Source organism: Arachis ipaensis, chromosome B5 (genome assembly GCF_059453495.1).
Source record: "Arachis ipaensis isolate K30076 ecotype BB chromosome B5, ASM5945349v1, whole genome shotgun sequence".
In the NCBI taxonomy this organism is placed as follows: Eukaryota; Viridiplantae; Streptophyta; class Magnoliopsida; order Fabales; family Fabaceae; genus Arachis; species Arachis ipaensis.
Genome location: NC_142440.1, coordinates 17,055,085 through 17,074,214, shown reverse-complemented (window position 1 = coordinate 17,074,214; position 19,130 = coordinate 17,055,085). Strand labels below are relative to the sequence as shown.

Here is a 19,130-nt window from a genome sequence, read left to right as displayed (position 1 = left end):
CTTGAAGATTTGAGAGGGTAATCTTGGGATCTCTCTAGATATTGTGATTATTGTCAACGATTTGCCTTGTAAGAGATATTTAATATTTTCAACCATGGCCCTTCTCTAAATTAAAGCGGAAAGATTAATAAAAACTTGAAATATGTACATAAGCAGAAAATATCACTGTCGAATATAATATTAAACAGACAAGAGAGGATGACACTGTTAGTTGTTAATAAATAAATTATTACAACTATACATATATCCCAAAGTAATAAGATATCAAAGAGAGTAGGATTTGAGAGGAAAAAATCAAGGGTATTATTTTATAAATTAATGAATTTAATTTCGATACATGATAAATATAAAAAAAATTACATGTATTTTTAATTTTATATATTATTACATCACAAAAAAATAATTTTTACTTTAATTATGTAAATATTTATTTAAAAAATTAAATATGATTAAGTAACCATATAAAATATTTTATATTATAATCAATGTATCAAAATTAAATTTTAAATTTATTTATAAAATTTTTTTGTTTTGAGTAATATTATAAAACTATATAATTTATTATTTTTTTATTAATTATTAAATATAATATTAAATTATTAAACTAAAAATAATTAAATTATTAATTAAAAATATTGACCAATATAAATTAAAATTATTAAACTTTTACTTTGCTCTTTTGTTTTTATTTTAGTCTTCAACGGGGTACACACTTGAAAGTTATAATATAAAAAAAATTATATTCGAAGTACCTTTGAACATTAGGGGATCGGGGGAAAAAAAATTTATTATATATATTTGAAGCTACGTGTTAGTTAGTTTGACTGAAGAATAATGGCCAAAGCTATATAATAAGTGGCATGTGTTTTGTTTTGTTTCGCAGCAGTTTGAAAAGAAAGAGAATTATATTTGCTCTGTTGTGGGCTCTCATAAAATATAATGGAGGAGCGCCGTTCCCAGAAGAATAAGGCAAAGCTCTCTACAACTGCAAGTACTAACTCTGAAGGTTTGTTTAATTTTCATCGCTCTCTTCTCATCTCATTCCACACACACACATACACACATACACTTCTTTTTGTTAATTTATATGTTAATGGATGCAGAAGTGAGTAGTAATGAGTGGGAATTTATAGAAATGAGCGAGCAAGAGGAGGATCTTATTCGCAGGATGTATGGCCTTGTTGGCGATAGGTATATGCATCTTTCTTCATTTTTATTTTTTTATTTTTTAATAATCTTCCTTCTTTTTAGTTAGTGGGTAGGTAGGGCACGCACAACGTCACAAACAACCATCCAGATTTTATTTTCTTTATTCTTTTGAATTTTCCTAAATTGTCTTTTAAAGACATAGATTAAACTATAAAAAAATGTTTTATAAAAAATATTTTTTCTTTTACATTTTTAATATATTAAATACATCAAAAATATTAAAAAATTTTATTATTATATTTTTAAAATATATTTTTAAAACACAAAGTAGTTAAATCCTATTTTTTCGTTAATAATTCATGGTAAATTTAGTTTTTACGCTTTCACTTAATATTTAATGAATGATATATTTGGTTAATTTTGATCTTAAGAACAAAATGAACCAGCTGATATAAACAAAATTATTTTGATACATATGCCGGTTCATTTTACTCTCTTCCTAGCTACTTATCCTTAATTTAGTGTATGAATATGAAATAATATTACATTAAAATTAATAATTATTTATTGGTATAAAATATAAATTATAATATAAAATATATATTAAAAATAAATTAAATAATATATATTTATATATAAATATATAATAACTAATTTTAATGCCTGATATTAGCTTACAAATAATATTTTTGATAAAATGTATTATAGCCCAGTTCATCGTTTGTTGCAATCTTACATTATTCTCTTCTAACACAGACACCCCACGTCCTTACTAGCTATCTTTGTTTTACATTTTATTTACCTAAGCAGCTATCTAATTTCAACAACCGCGGATGAATATATTAACCGATTATGCTACGTCTACCTTAAAATTAGTCCATAAAATTTATTATTAATATAAAATATATATTAAAATATAAATATATATTAAAAATAAATTAAATCACATATATTTATACACAATACATTAGTAACTAATTTTAGTTATTGATTTTAGTATACAAATATTATTTTTGTATATTATCATATATTATAATAGAGTTATACTACGTATATATTAAAATCAGTCACCAAAATTAGCTATCAGTATAAAATACATACTAAAATATAAATACGTATTAAAAATAAATTAAACTATACATATATTTATATATACAAATATATTAGTAGCTGATTTTAGTAGTTGATTTTAGTGTACAAATAATATTTTTTATTATAATATATAATATGTATGTACCTGCATGCAATATAATGGAACGGGAGTTGGGTTTGTTAGTTGTAGTTTAATAACTCATCATGATACCTCTTTAGAATTATACATATATAGATGTGATTAATTTATGGAACTTATTATTGAATTAATTAAGTAGCTAATAGCTTAGTACTTAGTAGTTAGTACGTTGTTACGATGACAAACAGGTGGGATTTGATAGCCGGGCGCATTCCAGGTCGTAAAGCAGAAGAAATTGAGAGATTCTGGATTATGAGACATGGCGATGCTTTTTCTCTTAGAAGAACAAATAATCAACAACAACAACAACGTAAACCCAATAACTCGTGATTTTCTCCCCGTATATAAATTTTGTATTTGTTACGTTCGTTTATTGTATTCCTTCTCGTGCGTTATTAGTTGAACACTTGCCTCAATTCGTCATATATATACATATGTGCCACGCAGAAACTATGGAATGAGTTAGTTAATTAACGTTGCATTAGTTTACTTTCATTCTTAATTATTTGCCAACTGCCAAGTTCATCTAATTTGTTATTTTATATAGAAAAAGTATAGAGTATTAATATACTATCTGCTAACTTATTGTTAATAATAATTAATTATTATATTTTAAACATATGTATAAGGAGACACATCCATCTAGGAAATACATATGTAAAGACATTTTCATTAAACACAATCATAAAAAAGACATTTTGATTAAACACATCCACAAAAACACTTTCATTAAACACAGTCGTAAACAAGAGTTGGCAGAAGTTGACAGAAATGTTATTGGTAACGTACCGAATTTGATTTATATATAGTATTTATATCCTCACAATAAATTAAATGGTGACTACGACTGTTTATATGCATGTTAGCCTTCATTATTTCCCATATTTTGCTGCCGGTAACCGGGTCATGGTCCACCTGCTCCCTCTCGAGTTGCCATCCATATTTTAGGAGTGTATGAGATTATCTATACTCGCTAAACAAGTAAACATGCATCAGCTTTGTTCTCTAGTTACTATAGATCAGATAGATGTTTAAAGTAACTGTTAATTTGTGTTGCTTGCCCAAATTTGTTTGTATTCCTTGGCGTAGTTATGACGCTTGGACAATCTGTTTAAATGTTTTAGGGGTTGTCACACATGCACAAACAAGTTTCCTATATTTTCTTAATAAAAATAATAAATACTACTCGTGCAAGATACATTTTAATTTGTATATAACCAAAATGCATTCCTATCCAAAATTCCACAGAAAATGCCAGCAAGCAATATTTTCAGTGTAAAAAAAAGTTGGTTAGCTCATATGTAATGCCAGCAAGCAATACTTAGTTTTAATTTAATTTTATTTTAGATTTTATAAAATGTTATATCAATATTTGTAAATTATATGTTATAAATAGTGATTTGAGATTAAATATTAAATTTGTCACTCTAAAATATGATTTCAATTTAATTTAAATTTTATATAAAATGACAAAATTTAATTAATTTTTTAACAACGTAAAACTATCTCTCTAAATTGAGCTATATCCATCAAGTTAAAAGTAAAAGATATTATTTTTGAAAAAAAGAAGCCAGAACAATGAATCAATGCTATATAGCGCATAAACGTGAATAAGTTGAAAACGGGTTCTAAAAAATTCATACAGGTGGAAGCAAATTTGTAGGGATATTCATGGATCGGATTATATCCCCAGATTTGCGGTAAATATCCGATTTGAAAATTGTGAATACAATCCGATCTGCATATTAATCAGATCACGGATATTTGCTCTACATCCGCATATTCGATCTGTGCATCCGCAGATCCGCACAATAATAATTAAAAATAAATAAATATATATTTTTTAATATTATATTTACTTGTTTGTGTGTTTTAGTGTAATATAATTTTTTACTACTTATAACTTTATTATTATTATTATTATTATTATTATTATTATTATTATTATTTTGTTTAATTTTATCTATCTAATGGATCAATAATTCATATTATAAAAAATTACAACAATAAACATAATATACAAGAACTATAATTATAATATTGCACAAAGCCAAAAAAAATTTAAAAGATAAAAATAATAAATAATAAAAAAAGACTCATAAATATAAACAATAAAAATTCTATAAAAAAAACAATAATACGCATGAAGGATAAAATTGATAGAAAAAAAATAAATTCTCTTAATTAACGATCCAACGCTAATATGTGAACATAAAACCTAAAATTTTTTACTTAAGATAAAAGTGAGCGATAATACTTTGAAAAAAAATGGCCAAACAAAAATTAAAGCATTCAAAAAATTTGTAGATATTTTATATATTTCAAACCCTAAACTAAACATATTCTAAATATTTAATATTAGTTATTTTTTCGTTAATTTTTTTTCTCAGGCCAGTGAAATCATGTCTTTGTTCTCTTTTGTGGAGCAGATGACATAATTCTTGTACACAAAGTAGGAATAGATAGGAAAAAAGGAGACCCCTTGATGGTTTAAACAAACCATGTGAAAAACCTTCCACAGTAATAGAATAGAATATCGTAGTGATACATTCCTTCATTCAACCAATCCACTTTTGACAAAAACCTAATTACTGTAGCACATCCCAAACAAAACTCCACTCAACCCGATCATAAACTTTACTCATGTCAAGCTTCAGGGTTAGGTCATAGTAACCACCATACCTTTTTATTCTTCAGAAAGTGCATGAATTCGTGGACAATCAGTACATTATCACTAATTAAATTTCTTTTAATAAACAGACTCTGATTTTCGCTTATGATGTTGTCCATTAAAAATTGCATTTTGTGCACCAGGATCTTTGAAATGTTTTATAAAAGACAGAACTCAAGCTAATAGGTCGGATTTGATTCATTGTCTATGCACTTTGAACCTTTGGAATTAGGTATATTTGTGTGTGATTTAGGGATTTCATCATTTTACCACCTGAGAAAAAATTTAGGACAACTTGAATTACTTCTTTTTTTATGGTGTTCCAGTAGAATTGGTAGAGCTTTGTTGTGAAACCATCCTCCTCCGAGGCAGAGAAGGGGTTGATGGAAAAGACAGCTCTTTTAATTTCCTTTTTATCCACTGGTCTGGTCAGCCTATTATTCATCTGATTATCTACCTTTTTCTTCAGTCCTTCTAAATCATCTCTTGGGTCTTTTGGGCAGAAAATAATTAACAATTGAGTAAAAAGGTTTTGAGCTACCTCAGAAATACCTTTTGGATCTGATCTGGATTGTCCTTGTTCATCTCTCAACTGTGTCAAACTATTATGCTTATTCCTCGACTAAAATTTAGAGTAAAAAAATTGTGTTTTGATCTCCTCATTTCAGCTATTTCACCCTTGATTTTCTTTCCAGTACCTTTCTTTCTTCTCATAAGCATCATGCAATTCGTCTTCTAACAAGAGAATTAGGCGTTTATCAGCTTCTTAGCCTTTTTCTTTTTCTTCCTCAATTTTCTGCTTTGTGATCTAAATAGTCCTAGCTGAATTACTCAGTTTAGAAGTTTGCCATTCAACAAGCTTATGCCGACAGTGCTTAAGCTTGGTGAAAAGGATAAATATTGCTAAACCGGAGCATGAGATTTGCCAGGCATCTTGAACAATCTTTGAGACTTCTTTACTCTCACATCATCTTTTTTGGAATCTAAACCTCCGCTTTGCTTTCCTATATTGCTGATCTGAGTCAATTAATCGGTTTATGATATGATCCCGAGTCTTCTAAATGCAACAGTTTGGCTCTCGGATACTTCACATACTAATCATTTGAAACAAAGCATCTATCTAGCCTCTCTCTTATGAGATTCTCACCGTACTGTCTGTTGCACTAGGTGTATTTACTTCCCTTAAAGTCAATGTCTCTCAGTCTTCCTTCATTCATAAAACATTAAACCCTTCTAGTGAGCTTGTAGTCTTCGATCTGCCTCTTTCCTTCTCATGTCGAGTTAAAATCGCATTGAAATTTTCTATTATCAATTTCATTCCATCAATCCAATTCAGCAGCTCAAGAATCTTAGTGTATTAGTTGTTTCTGTGATGTTCTTCACTATGCAAGTGGATAGATATAACAGACCAGGTTTTATTATTAATAGGGTTTAATTTATCCAATTAAAGTAGATGAAGAAACTCTTTGATTCTAGCACCTTAATCTGAGTCCCAATTTGCCATGCTAATGCCAATCCTCTAGCAAATCCCTATGGTTTCACACAATACCAATCCCCAGAATCCATCTTCTCACACTAAATCTTCACGTACGAAGAGTTGTTTTTATTTCATATAAAAACAAGACTTCGGAATAATGAAATCTCTTGATCTCTTGGATGTTGTGAACTGCTAAAGTCTTTTTCAAATTCCGCCAGTTCTACATCATCATCTTCATGGGCGTTGGGGTACTCTTTTGGGTAGGCACCCTCCCCCGTTTCAATGATCTCCATACCTTTAACTTCCACTCCCGTACACCACAATTCGTCCTCTACTTCATAATTTTTTCTTTTAAATCCTGCCCTGTTTTGTAATCTGGACAACTTGTCTTGTTAGGTGTTTGAGTTTGGGTCTTTTATTGCTAGGTAGCTTTTTGTATGTTTGAGTAATCTGAATCTGGTTGTTGTTGTTTATATTTTGTTTATTCTCCGAAACACTCCCTATGTTGACAACAGAAAATAATTCAGGGGTTGTTTTTCTTTGTCCACTAGTAGCCAGATTTTCATCTATTACTATCTTCTTCGCTTAGTAGCTCCTTTCTTCTACCTTTCAATACCACCCCAACTAGGGGTGGCAAAGCGGGCTGGCCCGCCTCAACCCGCCCCGCCCTGCCTAGGCCCGCCCCATAAACGGGATGGACTGACCCATCCCGCCAACTAAAATGGGTTCAAAATGCTAACCCGCCCCGCTTTATGGCGGGTTGGTGGGTTGGCGGGTTAGCCCGCTTGATTTTTTTTTTGAAAAATAAAATTCATTAAAATCAACCAAAAAATAATAATTTAAAAATCAAATACAAATAAAAAAAGTCAAATTATAATATATTTTTTTTACAATTTTTTTTAATTTTTAACTTCAATAAAATTGTTTAAAATAATATTTGTCAATAGAATCATTTTTATTTTAAAAAATAAGTCACATAATTTGAGCATATATACGAAATTGTAAAATAAAATAAATAAAGTTAATAACTAAAAGAAAAATAAAAAATAAAAAATAAAAAAAGTGTTTAAAAATTCTATAATTATTAATTTTATAATAGTAATCACTCTTTTATTTAATAAAAAAAAGATAAATAAAAATCTTCGGCCCGGCGGACCGGCCCGTCCCGCCCCGCCAAAACCCGCCAATTTGGCGGTGCGGGTTTGGCGAATTTTTTTAATTTAGCAGACTCCAAATCCTAGCCTGACCCGCCTTTTTTAGCGGGTTTAGCAGATCGGCCCGACGGACTCGACCCGTTTTGCCACCCCTAACACCAACCTTTATTATTCCCTTTTGAACTTCTTTATTCTTCTCCCATGATTCTTTCATGGAAAGGGATTCCATATTCCTCCGCAAATTAACAGGAGTAGGTTTCTTTGATCTATCTTTAGACATGTTAGGATTTGAGAGATTGGTGGTGTTGTTACTCTCCTTTATAGGATTAATTCTATTGTCCGGTTGGTCCGATTTTAGTCAGTCACTCCATTCTTTCTCTCTGCTGTCTTCACTAGTTGAATTATCCAGCCAATTATTACAACTCCTTGCCTCGTGCCCCAAATGTCCGCAACAGGAACAAAAGCATCCTATGCGTTCATATTTTAATTGGATCTCCATAATTTTCTTATTAGGACCTACTATGGTGACTATTTTCTTCAATTTCTGTGTTACATCTAAGTTAACTTTTACTTTCATCACCCTTGCCTCCTTCCCCCTCATGAAAAAATTTTCAACATCTAGGACCTCTCTCACTATATCTCCAATTTTTTGTCCCAGTTCACATGTTTTACAATATTCTGGCAGTCTCCACAATTGAATCCATATCGGAACATAAGAGAATTCTTCTATGTCAATCTCCATCTCCTTATTCCATCTTTTAATATTCAAGATATAGTTTTTGAGGAGCCATGGGATATCCTTTTCTACCCGGATTAGATCTTGTTTTTCAAAGAAGAACTGGAATGTATTACCTCCATGATCAATGACTCTAAAACCCTCCGGTTGTCTCCATATAGCATACATTGCTAGTTTCATCGTACCAACTATGAATGCTTTGTCTGCGAGGATCCTTTCAATCACACTTTTTCTATATGCTTCCAAACCTCCTTTAATGTCAGCATCATCAAAGAAGATTACCCTTTTTGCTTTAAGCCTTTTACGATCATCCTCATTAGCCAAGTTTGTCTCCCTTCCTTCCATATTCTCTAACCCAATCTCAATCAGTCTCTTGATCAGCTCTGAGTTTTTTGTGAAAATTAGGATTGCTTCCTCGATAGAACTCTAAAGAGCGCCCAAACTCTAGCAGAGCATCTTAAATTCTATTAGGCCACTGTTTCATTTATTTTTAGATGTTTATTTTTTCTGTTAATTTAAGTGATGGAATACAACAATCAGATAAAATATGATTACCAGTACTAAATTTAGAAAATAAATTATCAAATTATTTTTTCTCCAATATCTCATAAAATTTGTGAAATTAAAAAAAAAAAAGCAAAAGAGCAGGGCTCTCAGGCCTCAGCAATGGCGTATTTACAGGGCCTAGGTGGCCATGGCTCCTCCAATTTTTTTTAAATAAAAAATTAATACTATTAGTTTATTATTATTATTATTATTATTATTATTATTATTATTATTATTATTATATTAACACACCAAAAAAAATTTACATATTAGTAACTTAATATGTATAAATTATAATATGTATTATAATATATTAGTAGCAATTATCAAATAGGTTTAAAATATATATATATAAATTATTAAAAAATATAGGTTTATATTAATGTAAAAAAGTAACAACTATAAAAAAAATTTTTATTTTGACTCTTTCTATAGCAATAGTAATAATTGAATAGACTTTTTAAACAATAAAAATTATTAAAATAAGACTTTAAAACAAGATAAAAAGTGAATTTTTAGCAGATTATATGATTGTATATATTAAAAAAGAAAATACTTTAAAATTTATTTCAAATAATAAATTGATAATTTTAATTATATGAAATATCACAAAATAAATTTAAAAATACCAAAATTCTAAAATATGTAGTTGAATGTTAATTTTTATATAATATAATTATTAATCTTGACCTATATATTATAAATTATATTTTATTAATTTTTTATTACGTTATATTTTAATTTATTTTTGTATTTAATTTACCCCTTCTTATAAAATTTCTAGATCCGCCACCGGCTGTCAGCAACATGCAGCCATCAGTACCTCGCTTTCTACCTCTTCTCTAGAAGCCAGGAAGGAAAAAAAGAAAAAAAGTTGGATACGTTAAAAACATATGAAAGTGACGACACGAAATGAGGTTTGAAATTTGAATATTGTATGCTCCCTGCTTTCCACAAAAGTTGCAGTACATAAAAAAAGTAACTAGATATAAAAATTTGTATTTTATATTTATAAAAAATTTTTGTTATATTGCTATAAAAAATATGATTAATTAACTATGTTAAAATTGATATTCTATTGTGATAAAATTAATTATTCATTATTTATTAAAAATATGCAAAATAATATGTATAAATATATAATAACTCGTTTTCAAATATTTTTTATTTTGCAAATGAAATACCTCAGTGTGCAATCTTTTTAATTGATACGAGTGTTTAAGATAAAGAAAGGTTCGTGTGTTACAGATTATTTATCTGGATGTGAACACAATGTTCAAATTTCCAAACCATATCTTGTTGCAATAATGAGCAACAAGGGCCAATCAAATGAATCAATCATTCGTCAACAAATTATCTAGATAGTTGGACTAGACTTGGTCAGCATTCTATTACTAATACTAACTGACCAAATAACATTCTTTGCTTAAAAAGTTGCTCTCTCAGTCAAACTTTGACTTATTGCCAATTGGCCATTGGGGCTACCCTTTAAATACAAAGGGCCTTCATTTCCACCCCTCACTAGTCACTTACTCCCTCCATTTCACTTCTCAGTCCAAACAAAGCAATCACCAAATGGAGTGTGAAGGGAGTTGGGAGAAGAGCGAATTGAAAAGTGAGCTTGTTCAAGGGATGGAGGTAGCAAGAAAGCTTAAGGCAGAGTTAGAGTTAGAATCTAGTGCTGACAATAGGGACTTGCTGGTGGACAAAATATTATCTTCTTATGACAAAGCTCTATTGATCCTAAGATGGAGTGGATCAGTTTCCAAGCCCCACACATTGCATCAATCAACTAAAACCTCCCCACCACACTCCCCTCTACCCCACAATCATCAACAGGAACTTAAACACTCTTCACAGAAAAGGTTAGTTTACTTGGAAGAATACTAGACACAAATCATTATTGTTATTGGTAACCATATAATAAATGGATGAATGACTAACGGTACAATCAATTTGTTTGTGAAAATTGGTTGCAGAAAAATGATTTCTAAATGGGTGAATCAGGTTAAGGTGAATTCTGAGAATGGCTTTGAAGGATCCCATGAAGATGGGTACAGCTGGAGAAAATATGGACAGAAAGACATCCTTGGTTCCAAATATCCAAGGTGCAAATGCAGAACCCTTTTTTCCCAATCATGCTCCATAAGATAATCACATGATTTCTCTTCTATCAAACTAACTGTAGGTTGTTAACATTTAATTTGCAGAAGTTACTATAGGTGCACCTTCCGCAACACTAAGGATTGCTGGGCAACCAAGCAAGTGCAGAGATCAGAGGATAATCCCAATATATTTGAAATAACTTATAAAGGAAGCCATACCTGTTCCAAGGGGAAGAAGAATGCTGCTATGTCAGCAAAGTCACCAGACATACAAGAACCACAAGAACACCATACAAACTTCCAAAACATGTTGTCAGTCACTGCGGCTAAGCCGGGAAACGAAGAAATGGCATGTTCTTTCACTTCCCCATCGACCTCCTCTGGATGCAGGACACAAGAAAACCAGAACTTGCTTCCTTCAATTCTAGAGAATAATCCCTTCTTGGGCAGTCTTTCACAAACACATTTGTTATTACCAAACACACCAGAATCAAACTATTTTCCATCTCCTTTCTGCGCAAATGAGCTTGATGGGATCTACAGCAATCGATGCTCGGAATTCGATGTTTCTGAGATCATTTCCGCCCATACATCAGCCACCAATCCTCCAATTTTCGATTTTGATTTCTCGCTTGATCCACTGGAACTTGGCCAAAATTTCCGTTTCAATGCCTCCAGATTTTCTCACTAATAGATCTAAAGATTAAAAATCACATACTATGTTTAGAAATTTAAGATGAGGATTTTTTTAAGAAAGCATTGGTTATCTGTTAACCATAGCATGTATTATTAATCAGGAGGGCTTCAGACAGTAGAACAATGAACCAGCAATAATAGCAATACTAATTGTTGAAAAGTCAGTAAGGTTTGTACAATCATGATCCATCTTCCATCATAGCTTTCGTGTAACACAGGAATCTTGTCCACCAAATCTACAACAGATGCACTTCATCCTATTCAATATTCAACAAATAATACTTAAAAAAATCCACTCGTCTCAATACTTACAAGTTACTGAAGAGGTTTAGATATCAGGGATCGGTATAAAGCTGATTTAAAAATTGACCTAAAAACCAACTTTTTAAGTTAAAATATATGATATTATTCTCAACATAAAGACGGCTGGCTATTACAGGAGGCTATTTGCTAAGCAGTGGGTTCCATCACAGCTTGCTGATGCCAAACGCCGTGGAGGTTAGATTGCCATAATCTGACCATTCCATCGTGACCTGTAGTAGCCAACGTCATTCCGCTCATATCCCATTCCATCTGCCACACCTGAAAAAAAAATTACCAAAACACAATCAGTGAACAATGCCTTCAATATAATCCACCAAAGACTAAGCTCAAACAGTCATATGATGTTGGAAAGATAAAGTAAAAGTAGATTTGAACATAGAAAAAACAGAGTCAATTCTATAATCATATTACCATGCCTTCATGTCCTGGCAATAGTGCAACTCTTTCCACTGGAAGTGTCCCATTATGATCAGGGTTTAATCCAAGGTGCCATATTGAAAGTCCCTTTTGAGTTGCAACAGCAATAGTTTCATATGGCCTATAGTACAAGAAACAATAATATTCAAGATAGCTACAACATGATATAAGTTTTGAAAATTTCCCACATTAGTTGACCAACAATGAATCAGGCTTTCATAGCAACCCAGTATTTTGATGCCTATGCTACATGCTGTAAATCTCTTAATCATGTAAATATAACGTGTACCTGCCAATATTTGGTGCCCATGCTGCAGCATAAACCCGATCACCCTTTTCCTCTGGCAGTGCCAATTCTGCCACTGGCAACCATCTCTGGTGAGCCTGATCAAATTCCCAAACCTGTTGACAAAAATATTAACTATAATAATCCCAGGCAAAGAAAGATGTTAAGTTACTTATATCTTTCCCCTTGTCATAGATTGTAAAATTTGCGAGGCTAATAGTCAATTCAGAAAGAAACATTATAAAGCAATAACCATGCTAAGGAAAATTAAGATAATGCATCTGAAAGCAAAATGAAATAAAGGAAAAAGTGTGGACTTGTGTTACCTTAGAAGAATTAAGCTCGGATGTATTGGAATTAAAACCTATAAGGAAGCTGGATTCTTGGCTTCCACCTTTTTGCGGGTTCCAAGATATGGAGGCAGAGAAGCACAAAGCCTTTCCAAATGCAGACACTGACTCGATGACATTCTGGAATTCAGCCTACAGAGAAATAATAAAAGAATGATAAGTTAGTATCAAGTAATAAAAACATCAAGTGTCGTATTTAATGACTCGAGATTATGGTATAAACTGGATGATGGGTTAAGAACCATCTTCACCTGAAGCTGCCAATTTCTCAGTTCCAATGGATCCAATAGCTCATAAACTCTCACATGACCATCTGAGCATGCAACAACCTGCACGGTTCACAAAATTGCAAATGAATTAGCATAAGATCATCATTAGTATATTAGTTTTTATACATTATTGAAGGATTTCATTTCAAAAGCATGCAAACAGAGACCAATCAAGGCAACAAAGAAAATGTAAGAGTTGAGATAGGCTCAGAAAAAAATATATATATATGGTTCCAAAATAAATAATAAGGAAATCATGAATAACTACAAAAGTAACCATTTTCAAACTATTCAAAGAGGTCCCAAATTGAACATCAAGGACTTTGCTTGAACTACTCCCGAAGCTTTTGCAAAATTTCCATTGAGTAGGTTGTGAATCTACATTAACGACAAAGAAAACAACATATTATATATAAAAAAGTAAAATGCTTGAGGTTATGAGCATTGAAAATTTCCAACTTTAGGAAGAAAGGAAATGAACGACACCTTGAGCAACTTCTTCCCACAACGATACAACTCCATCAGCAGAAACAGAAGCAACCGCATCACCATATTCAGGAGGAACCCAAACAACCTTCACGACATTTCCTTCGTGAGCCTACGCATTTTGATGAGAGATATTAAAATTAGAAAGAAAGAAAGAAAAAAAGAAAGGAGTGAAAAGGGGGAAGGAAGAGGGAGGAACCCTGAATTTGAAAGAGGAGCGAAGAGAGGAAGAAGAAGCGGAGTCACAGAAATCGAAGATGGAAACGGTGCCATCGGCGGAGCCAGCAGCGAGTCGAGCGCCACAGTAGTTCCAACAAGAGCAAGTTGTGCCATTGTCGAGGATCAACAGCTCCTTCGCCATAAAACTCTAACTCTCACACCACACTTTGCCAAGCCCTACCCTCTTTTAATCACTAATTCGTAGGAACCCGTCACTGCCAAATAATAACTGCCATTAAACAAATTTTCACTCCCTTGTAAATTTTTTAGTTTTCACGGACTGTAGTTTTGCATAAGTTTGTTCTTTTAATGTTTAGGACTAGGTCTTTAAAAATTCTTGGTGGTAATCAACTTGGTCTACAACTGAGTTATTGGATCACTAGTTCAATAAGTAGATTATTACTTGAATCAGTTAATTTGGTCACAATTAAATATAAATATAAAATTATAAAAAATAAATTTAAAAAGTTAAAATAAAAGTTCAAAAGTATATCTTCACAAATATATTAATAACAATCAAGTATTAATTCTGAAACATAACTGTCACAAAAAAATCTTAAACATAATTAATGATACAAAAATAGATAATAAACTAATTACTAGTACAAAATAAATAAATTTAGTCCAATGAATGATCTTAAAGTCGACATCAATATCTTTATTAGACAAATTTAAAGCTTGACCAATACTATCTATGTAAGAATACTATCTATGTAAGAATCAAATCGAATCTTACAACAATAAATTCAACTATGATAATTAAAGGTTCTTAATGGTCTAGAGAAGGGGTTGAATCTATGGCTTTCTTTTAACTTGATTAATAAATCCTCGAATTAAAACTTGAAACTTAGCTTCTGTTTTGTCTGCGAGATAGATTATGCAGGAAACAATTTGGTTTTATCTCATGAATCGTGAAAAACAGAGTCAGAACAGGGAGAAAGAAGATGACACAGCCATATATCCTGGTTCAGTTGCCTTGTGCAATGCAACCTACATCCAGTCTCCACCACAACGTTGGTAAAATTTTTACTATCTTTTCAAGTATTACATACACTAATTCCCAAGGACTCAACAAAATCATATCAAGGACACATCTAGCTTCAACATAAACTAGACTTGGCTATGTAACTACCTAGACTCAACATACTAAGTGCTTACCCAACTTAGTAAGGGATACCTTTCAGGTACATGACTCAAAACAGAAATATATCCAAAAGAAATCTGAAATCAATCTTGGATTTTCTCTCCAAGTATCTCTCTAGCCTTTTCTCTCAATGGCCTTTTTTTAATGCCTCACTTTCCTTCCTTTTATCACTGAATAAAAACAAAGAAAGATACAACATTGAAACAGAATATTAAATATTAAACCATAAAGGAGATGATGATTCACACCCTTGACTCTATATACTGAACCCAACTTCTGAACTCTCAAACTTTGTTCTTCATCTTGGCGGAGTGCTCCCTTTAGTATAGGTGCAATGCTTCCAAGACTTCAAATTGTGTTTGTGAGGTTTCACTCTCTTCTTGTTTCGGGTTCTCTCTCCTTGTCTTCAAATGAAAAATATTTTTCTTTTTGTATCTTTCTTGAGCCACGGCTAGGGTTTCCTCTCCAAGGTCAACTTTTTGGTCCTTGAACCAGCTGTAATTCCCTTTATCTTTTTCTTCATTTAGACCACAAAATTAGGGATTTAAAATCTGACTTTGAGCTTAACCGAGGTGGTAGTTGCAGTAACAACTTGCTTGCTCATTGAGATTTCCAAATCCAAACCCCTAGATTTGTGCTTTGACTCCAAGAAACACTTTCAACCATTGATTCACAGCAGAGAAACTTAGCCACTACTTTCTTCATTTTTTTTCGAAATGGTGGTGCAAAGAGTAGGAGAAAATGTGAAGCAATTGACTTGCATGTTAAAAAAAAAACAAATTATATTTTTCTTCTCTAAACTTGCTTAGCTTTTCTCTGCTTAACTTGATTTGACATTAGCTTTCTTAATTATCTTTCCCTTTCTTCTACTTTGGTGTTTGAACAAAAAAGTAAAACTTCCTTTCTTTTCTGATCTTTACCTAATGTGAACTTAGCTGAAGTTTAGGGTTTCTTTCCATTTGACTTGATTGGCATTGGGCTTGGTTGATGATTCAATTTCCATTCAGCAGTCTTGGAATCACTTTGCTTTTGTATTTGGGCTACATGTCTTCGTATTGGGCTACACTAATGATTTTGACTTGGGCCTGCACACTAAATAACATCATCAAATCTACTTGAGTTATTAACCCAAATTCAAAATGTTTGTCATCATCATTTTTGTTATTTATTTACTAAACTCAACAATAATTTTCAGCAACAAAAAAATTAACTCTAAAGATAATTTACAGCAACAAAAAATTTAGCTAAGCTATTATTTCAATAAGACAACAAAAAATTTAACTCAGTGATGATTTTCATCAACTAAAAAATTAGCTCAGTGATATTTTCACTAACAAATTTAACTTACAGCAACAAATTCAACAAATCCTAATTCATTCATGATTTACAACAACATCTAGATCAACAACAAGGCAAATTAACTGATTAGTAATTCAACAATATCTTAAAATACAAGGAGAAGGTAAATCTGGAAAAGTCAGAATATGGGAAGCGATGATGCAGAAACTCACCAACAGTCTACGGTCCACGGCAACTCGGCGACGACGAGGACCCAAAACTAGAAGACGAAAAGTGACGGAAGGCGATGAAGCAAGCAACGATCCCAGATGATCCACAATCCATGGCGACGGCAAGGACCCAAAACCAAAAGACAACGAGCGATGACGACCCCACAGAAGGCAACAAAGCAAGTGACAACCCTACAAGTTGCTTCTGTCGCCGGCAACGAGGAGTTCAGGGAAGGCTGCGAGACGCTGAGATGCCAGCGATGAGACGAGACGAATAACGAGACACCGACAAATGTGACTGAGACAAGACTCGAGTGAGATTGAGAGAGACTCTGGTGGGCTAGTGGCAGTGAGAGCGAATAGAGAGTTTAAGTATGAGAATTGAGAGTGAGAGACACGTTTCTTGAGAGTCTGAGCGTGAGGTGAGTGAGAAGAGTTAGGATTTTGGTTGGGAGTACACACGCGCATTTCAGATTTTTTTTCGGGTCCAGGTTGTATAAATCGGTCAAGTCACTGATTCTTATCGAAATCCAACGGGTTGACCCAGGTCTTTCTGGGTCTGATGCAGGGACTATCCGACAAGTGGCTCGATTCAACCAGGTGAGCCGTGAGCCGGTTTTCGGTCGAACTGGGCGGGTTGAGTCGAGTTTGATAACAATGGATAAATAACCTTTATTAATACATAGATTACAGCTAAGACAATGAAATAATGTTCAAGTTTTATGATGTTTTATTTGCTATGTTAATTGATTGGAAAAGAGAATGAAGACGTCATAAATGACTATGAAGTTGTACTCGCGTTTTAATTTGGTACTCAAAGTTTTAATTTATTCAGTTTGGTCTCTCTAATTAACATGTATGACTTACATTAGACTCTAATAATGTTTTCGTTACAAAATCGTTAACGCGTATGTTAAGTATCAGAATTAATAGGGACAAAATAACACAATTAACACTACAAAAAATAGGATTTTGTCATGCTTTTAAAGCGTGCTGAAAAGTGCGAAAAAGCGTAGCGATAGCTTTTTGCCACGCTTTTTGAGCTATTGGCACGCTTCTGAAAGGGTCACATCCGCAAGCGTGCCGATTACTCTATTGCCACACTTTTGTCAATCTATTGGCACACTTTATATTTTGCCACACTTTTATCTATTGCCACACTTAAAATGTGGTCATATATAACCCTATAGCCATGCTTTTAAAGCATGCCAAAAGGTGGATATACAACTACACTTTTAAAATGTGCCCATTGGGTTGGCTTTGGCAACGCTTCAAAAGCATGTCAATAGAAAAACATATGGCTACGCTTTTTTAAACGTACCTAGATGTGAACCTATTGCCATGCTTTTAAAGCATGGCTATATCCTTATCAAATTAAAAAAAAAATCCTAGTATGTGCTTTTACATGTACTCTAATGCACTCCAAAAACAATAAAATACATTGACAAAAATCTGTGAATATCATTTTCAAAAAATTAATCAATAAAAATTAGTATTACATTAGTAGAATTCAAACCAAATTAGCCATATCAATCTCTTATAGCCAAAGTAGTTATAAGCTTGTAATATTAATAAATTCTTCAAACATCTCTCCTATAAAGTGGTAAAAGAATAAAAGTTGAATTATACATATTTTCCTTAATCATATTCCATCAATCTCATATATGTCACGTGAGAAACTACCATCATTTTATTTCAAGTCTGTGTCCACACTATTGGTGCACGGAATTACACTTCGCACAACTGAACCAGCAAGTGCACTGGGTCGCCCAAGTAGTACCTGAGTGAGTCAGGATCGATCCCACGAGGATTGTGATTTGAAGCAAGCTATGGTTATCTTGTAGATCTTAGTCAGGCGGATAGAAAAGTTGTTTGTTTGTTTAAAAAGCATAAAGGTAAAATAAAGATAACGTTACTTAGTTGATGGTAAATGCAATGATAAGAAGATGGTTAAGGCTTTGGAGATGCTTTATTCTTCTGGATCGATTCGATTTTACTGTCTCCTCCAACTGTGAATGATTTCTTCTATGGCAGGCTGTATGTGATCAACGCCTTTCTTAAGAGGTCGCCGATTCTCCTCCAGAGCTGAACACCAGAGTTAGTGCGCATCCAGTCTGATTGAGGGTGAAACTCATGTAGTCCATTCCCCTTAGTGATCCTACTCAAAACGCCACAGATAAGGTCAAATCTTCCAGATCAGATAATGCTGCGCCTTTGGTTCTAGCCTCTATCACAAAGACTCTAATCTTCCCATACCTTGGCTGAACTGGTGTCTCGAGAAGTCCCCAACGAAGTCGTGGATTAGCCGTCTAAGAAATGTATATCAAGCTAGTGGTTCATCATTGTCCGATGAAAGACTCAC

At 32.5% G+C, this 19,130-nt stretch overlaps 4 protein-coding genes across 4 annotated transcripts; 2 read left to right on the top strand and 2 right to left on the bottom strand.

Annotated features, from left to right (window-relative positions):
- Nucleotides 1–841: 841 nt before the first annotated feature.
- On the top strand, nt 842–2,894 carry LOC107641727 (MYB-like transcription factor ETC3). Its single transcript, XM_016345197.3, has 3 exons — nt 842–1,006; nt 1,104–1,191; nt 2,569–2,894. The coding sequence occupies exons 1-3, from the start codon at nt 940–942 to the stop codon at nt 2,708–2,710; spliced, it is 297 nt and encodes a 98-aa protein (XP_016200683.1). The 5' UTR covers nt 842–939; the 3' UTR covers nt 2,711–2,894.
- A 5,146-nt stretch (nt 2,895–8,040) lies between these two features.
- LOC107640255 (uncharacterized) lies at nt 8,041–8,763 on the bottom strand. Its single transcript, XM_016343791.1, has one exon. It carries the CDS (start codon nt 8,761–8,763, stop codon nt 8,041–8,043), a length of 723 nt encoding a protein of 240 aa, XP_016199277.1.
- A 1,631-nt stretch (nt 8,764–10,394) lies between these two features.
- On the top strand, nt 10,395–11,930 carry LOC107643118 (putative WRKY transcription factor 41). Its single transcript, XM_016346688.3, has 3 exons — nt 10,395–10,829; nt 10,944–11,072; nt 11,175–11,930. Exons 1-3 carry the CDS (start codon nt 10,540–10,542, stop codon nt 11,758–11,760), a joined length of 1,005 nt encoding a protein of 334 aa, XP_016202174.1. The 5' UTR covers nt 10,395–10,539; the 3' UTR covers nt 11,761–11,930.
- Nucleotides 11,890–14,373, bottom strand: SEH1H (Transducin/WD40 repeat-like superfamily protein). Its single transcript, XM_016346685.3, has 8 exons — nt 14,097–14,373; nt 13,898–14,009; nt 13,689–13,789; nt 13,394–13,471; nt 13,119–13,274; nt 12,796–12,908; nt 12,501–12,627; nt 11,890–12,347 (listed from the first exon to the last, which is right to left on the bottom strand). The coding sequence occupies exons 1-8, from the start codon at nt 14,256–14,258 to the stop codon at nt 12,216–12,218; spliced, it is 981 nt and encodes a 326-aa protein (XP_016202171.1). The 5' UTR covers nt 14,259–14,373; the 3' UTR covers nt 11,890–12,215.
- Between the last annotated feature and the right edge of the window lie 4,757 nt (nt 14,374–19,130).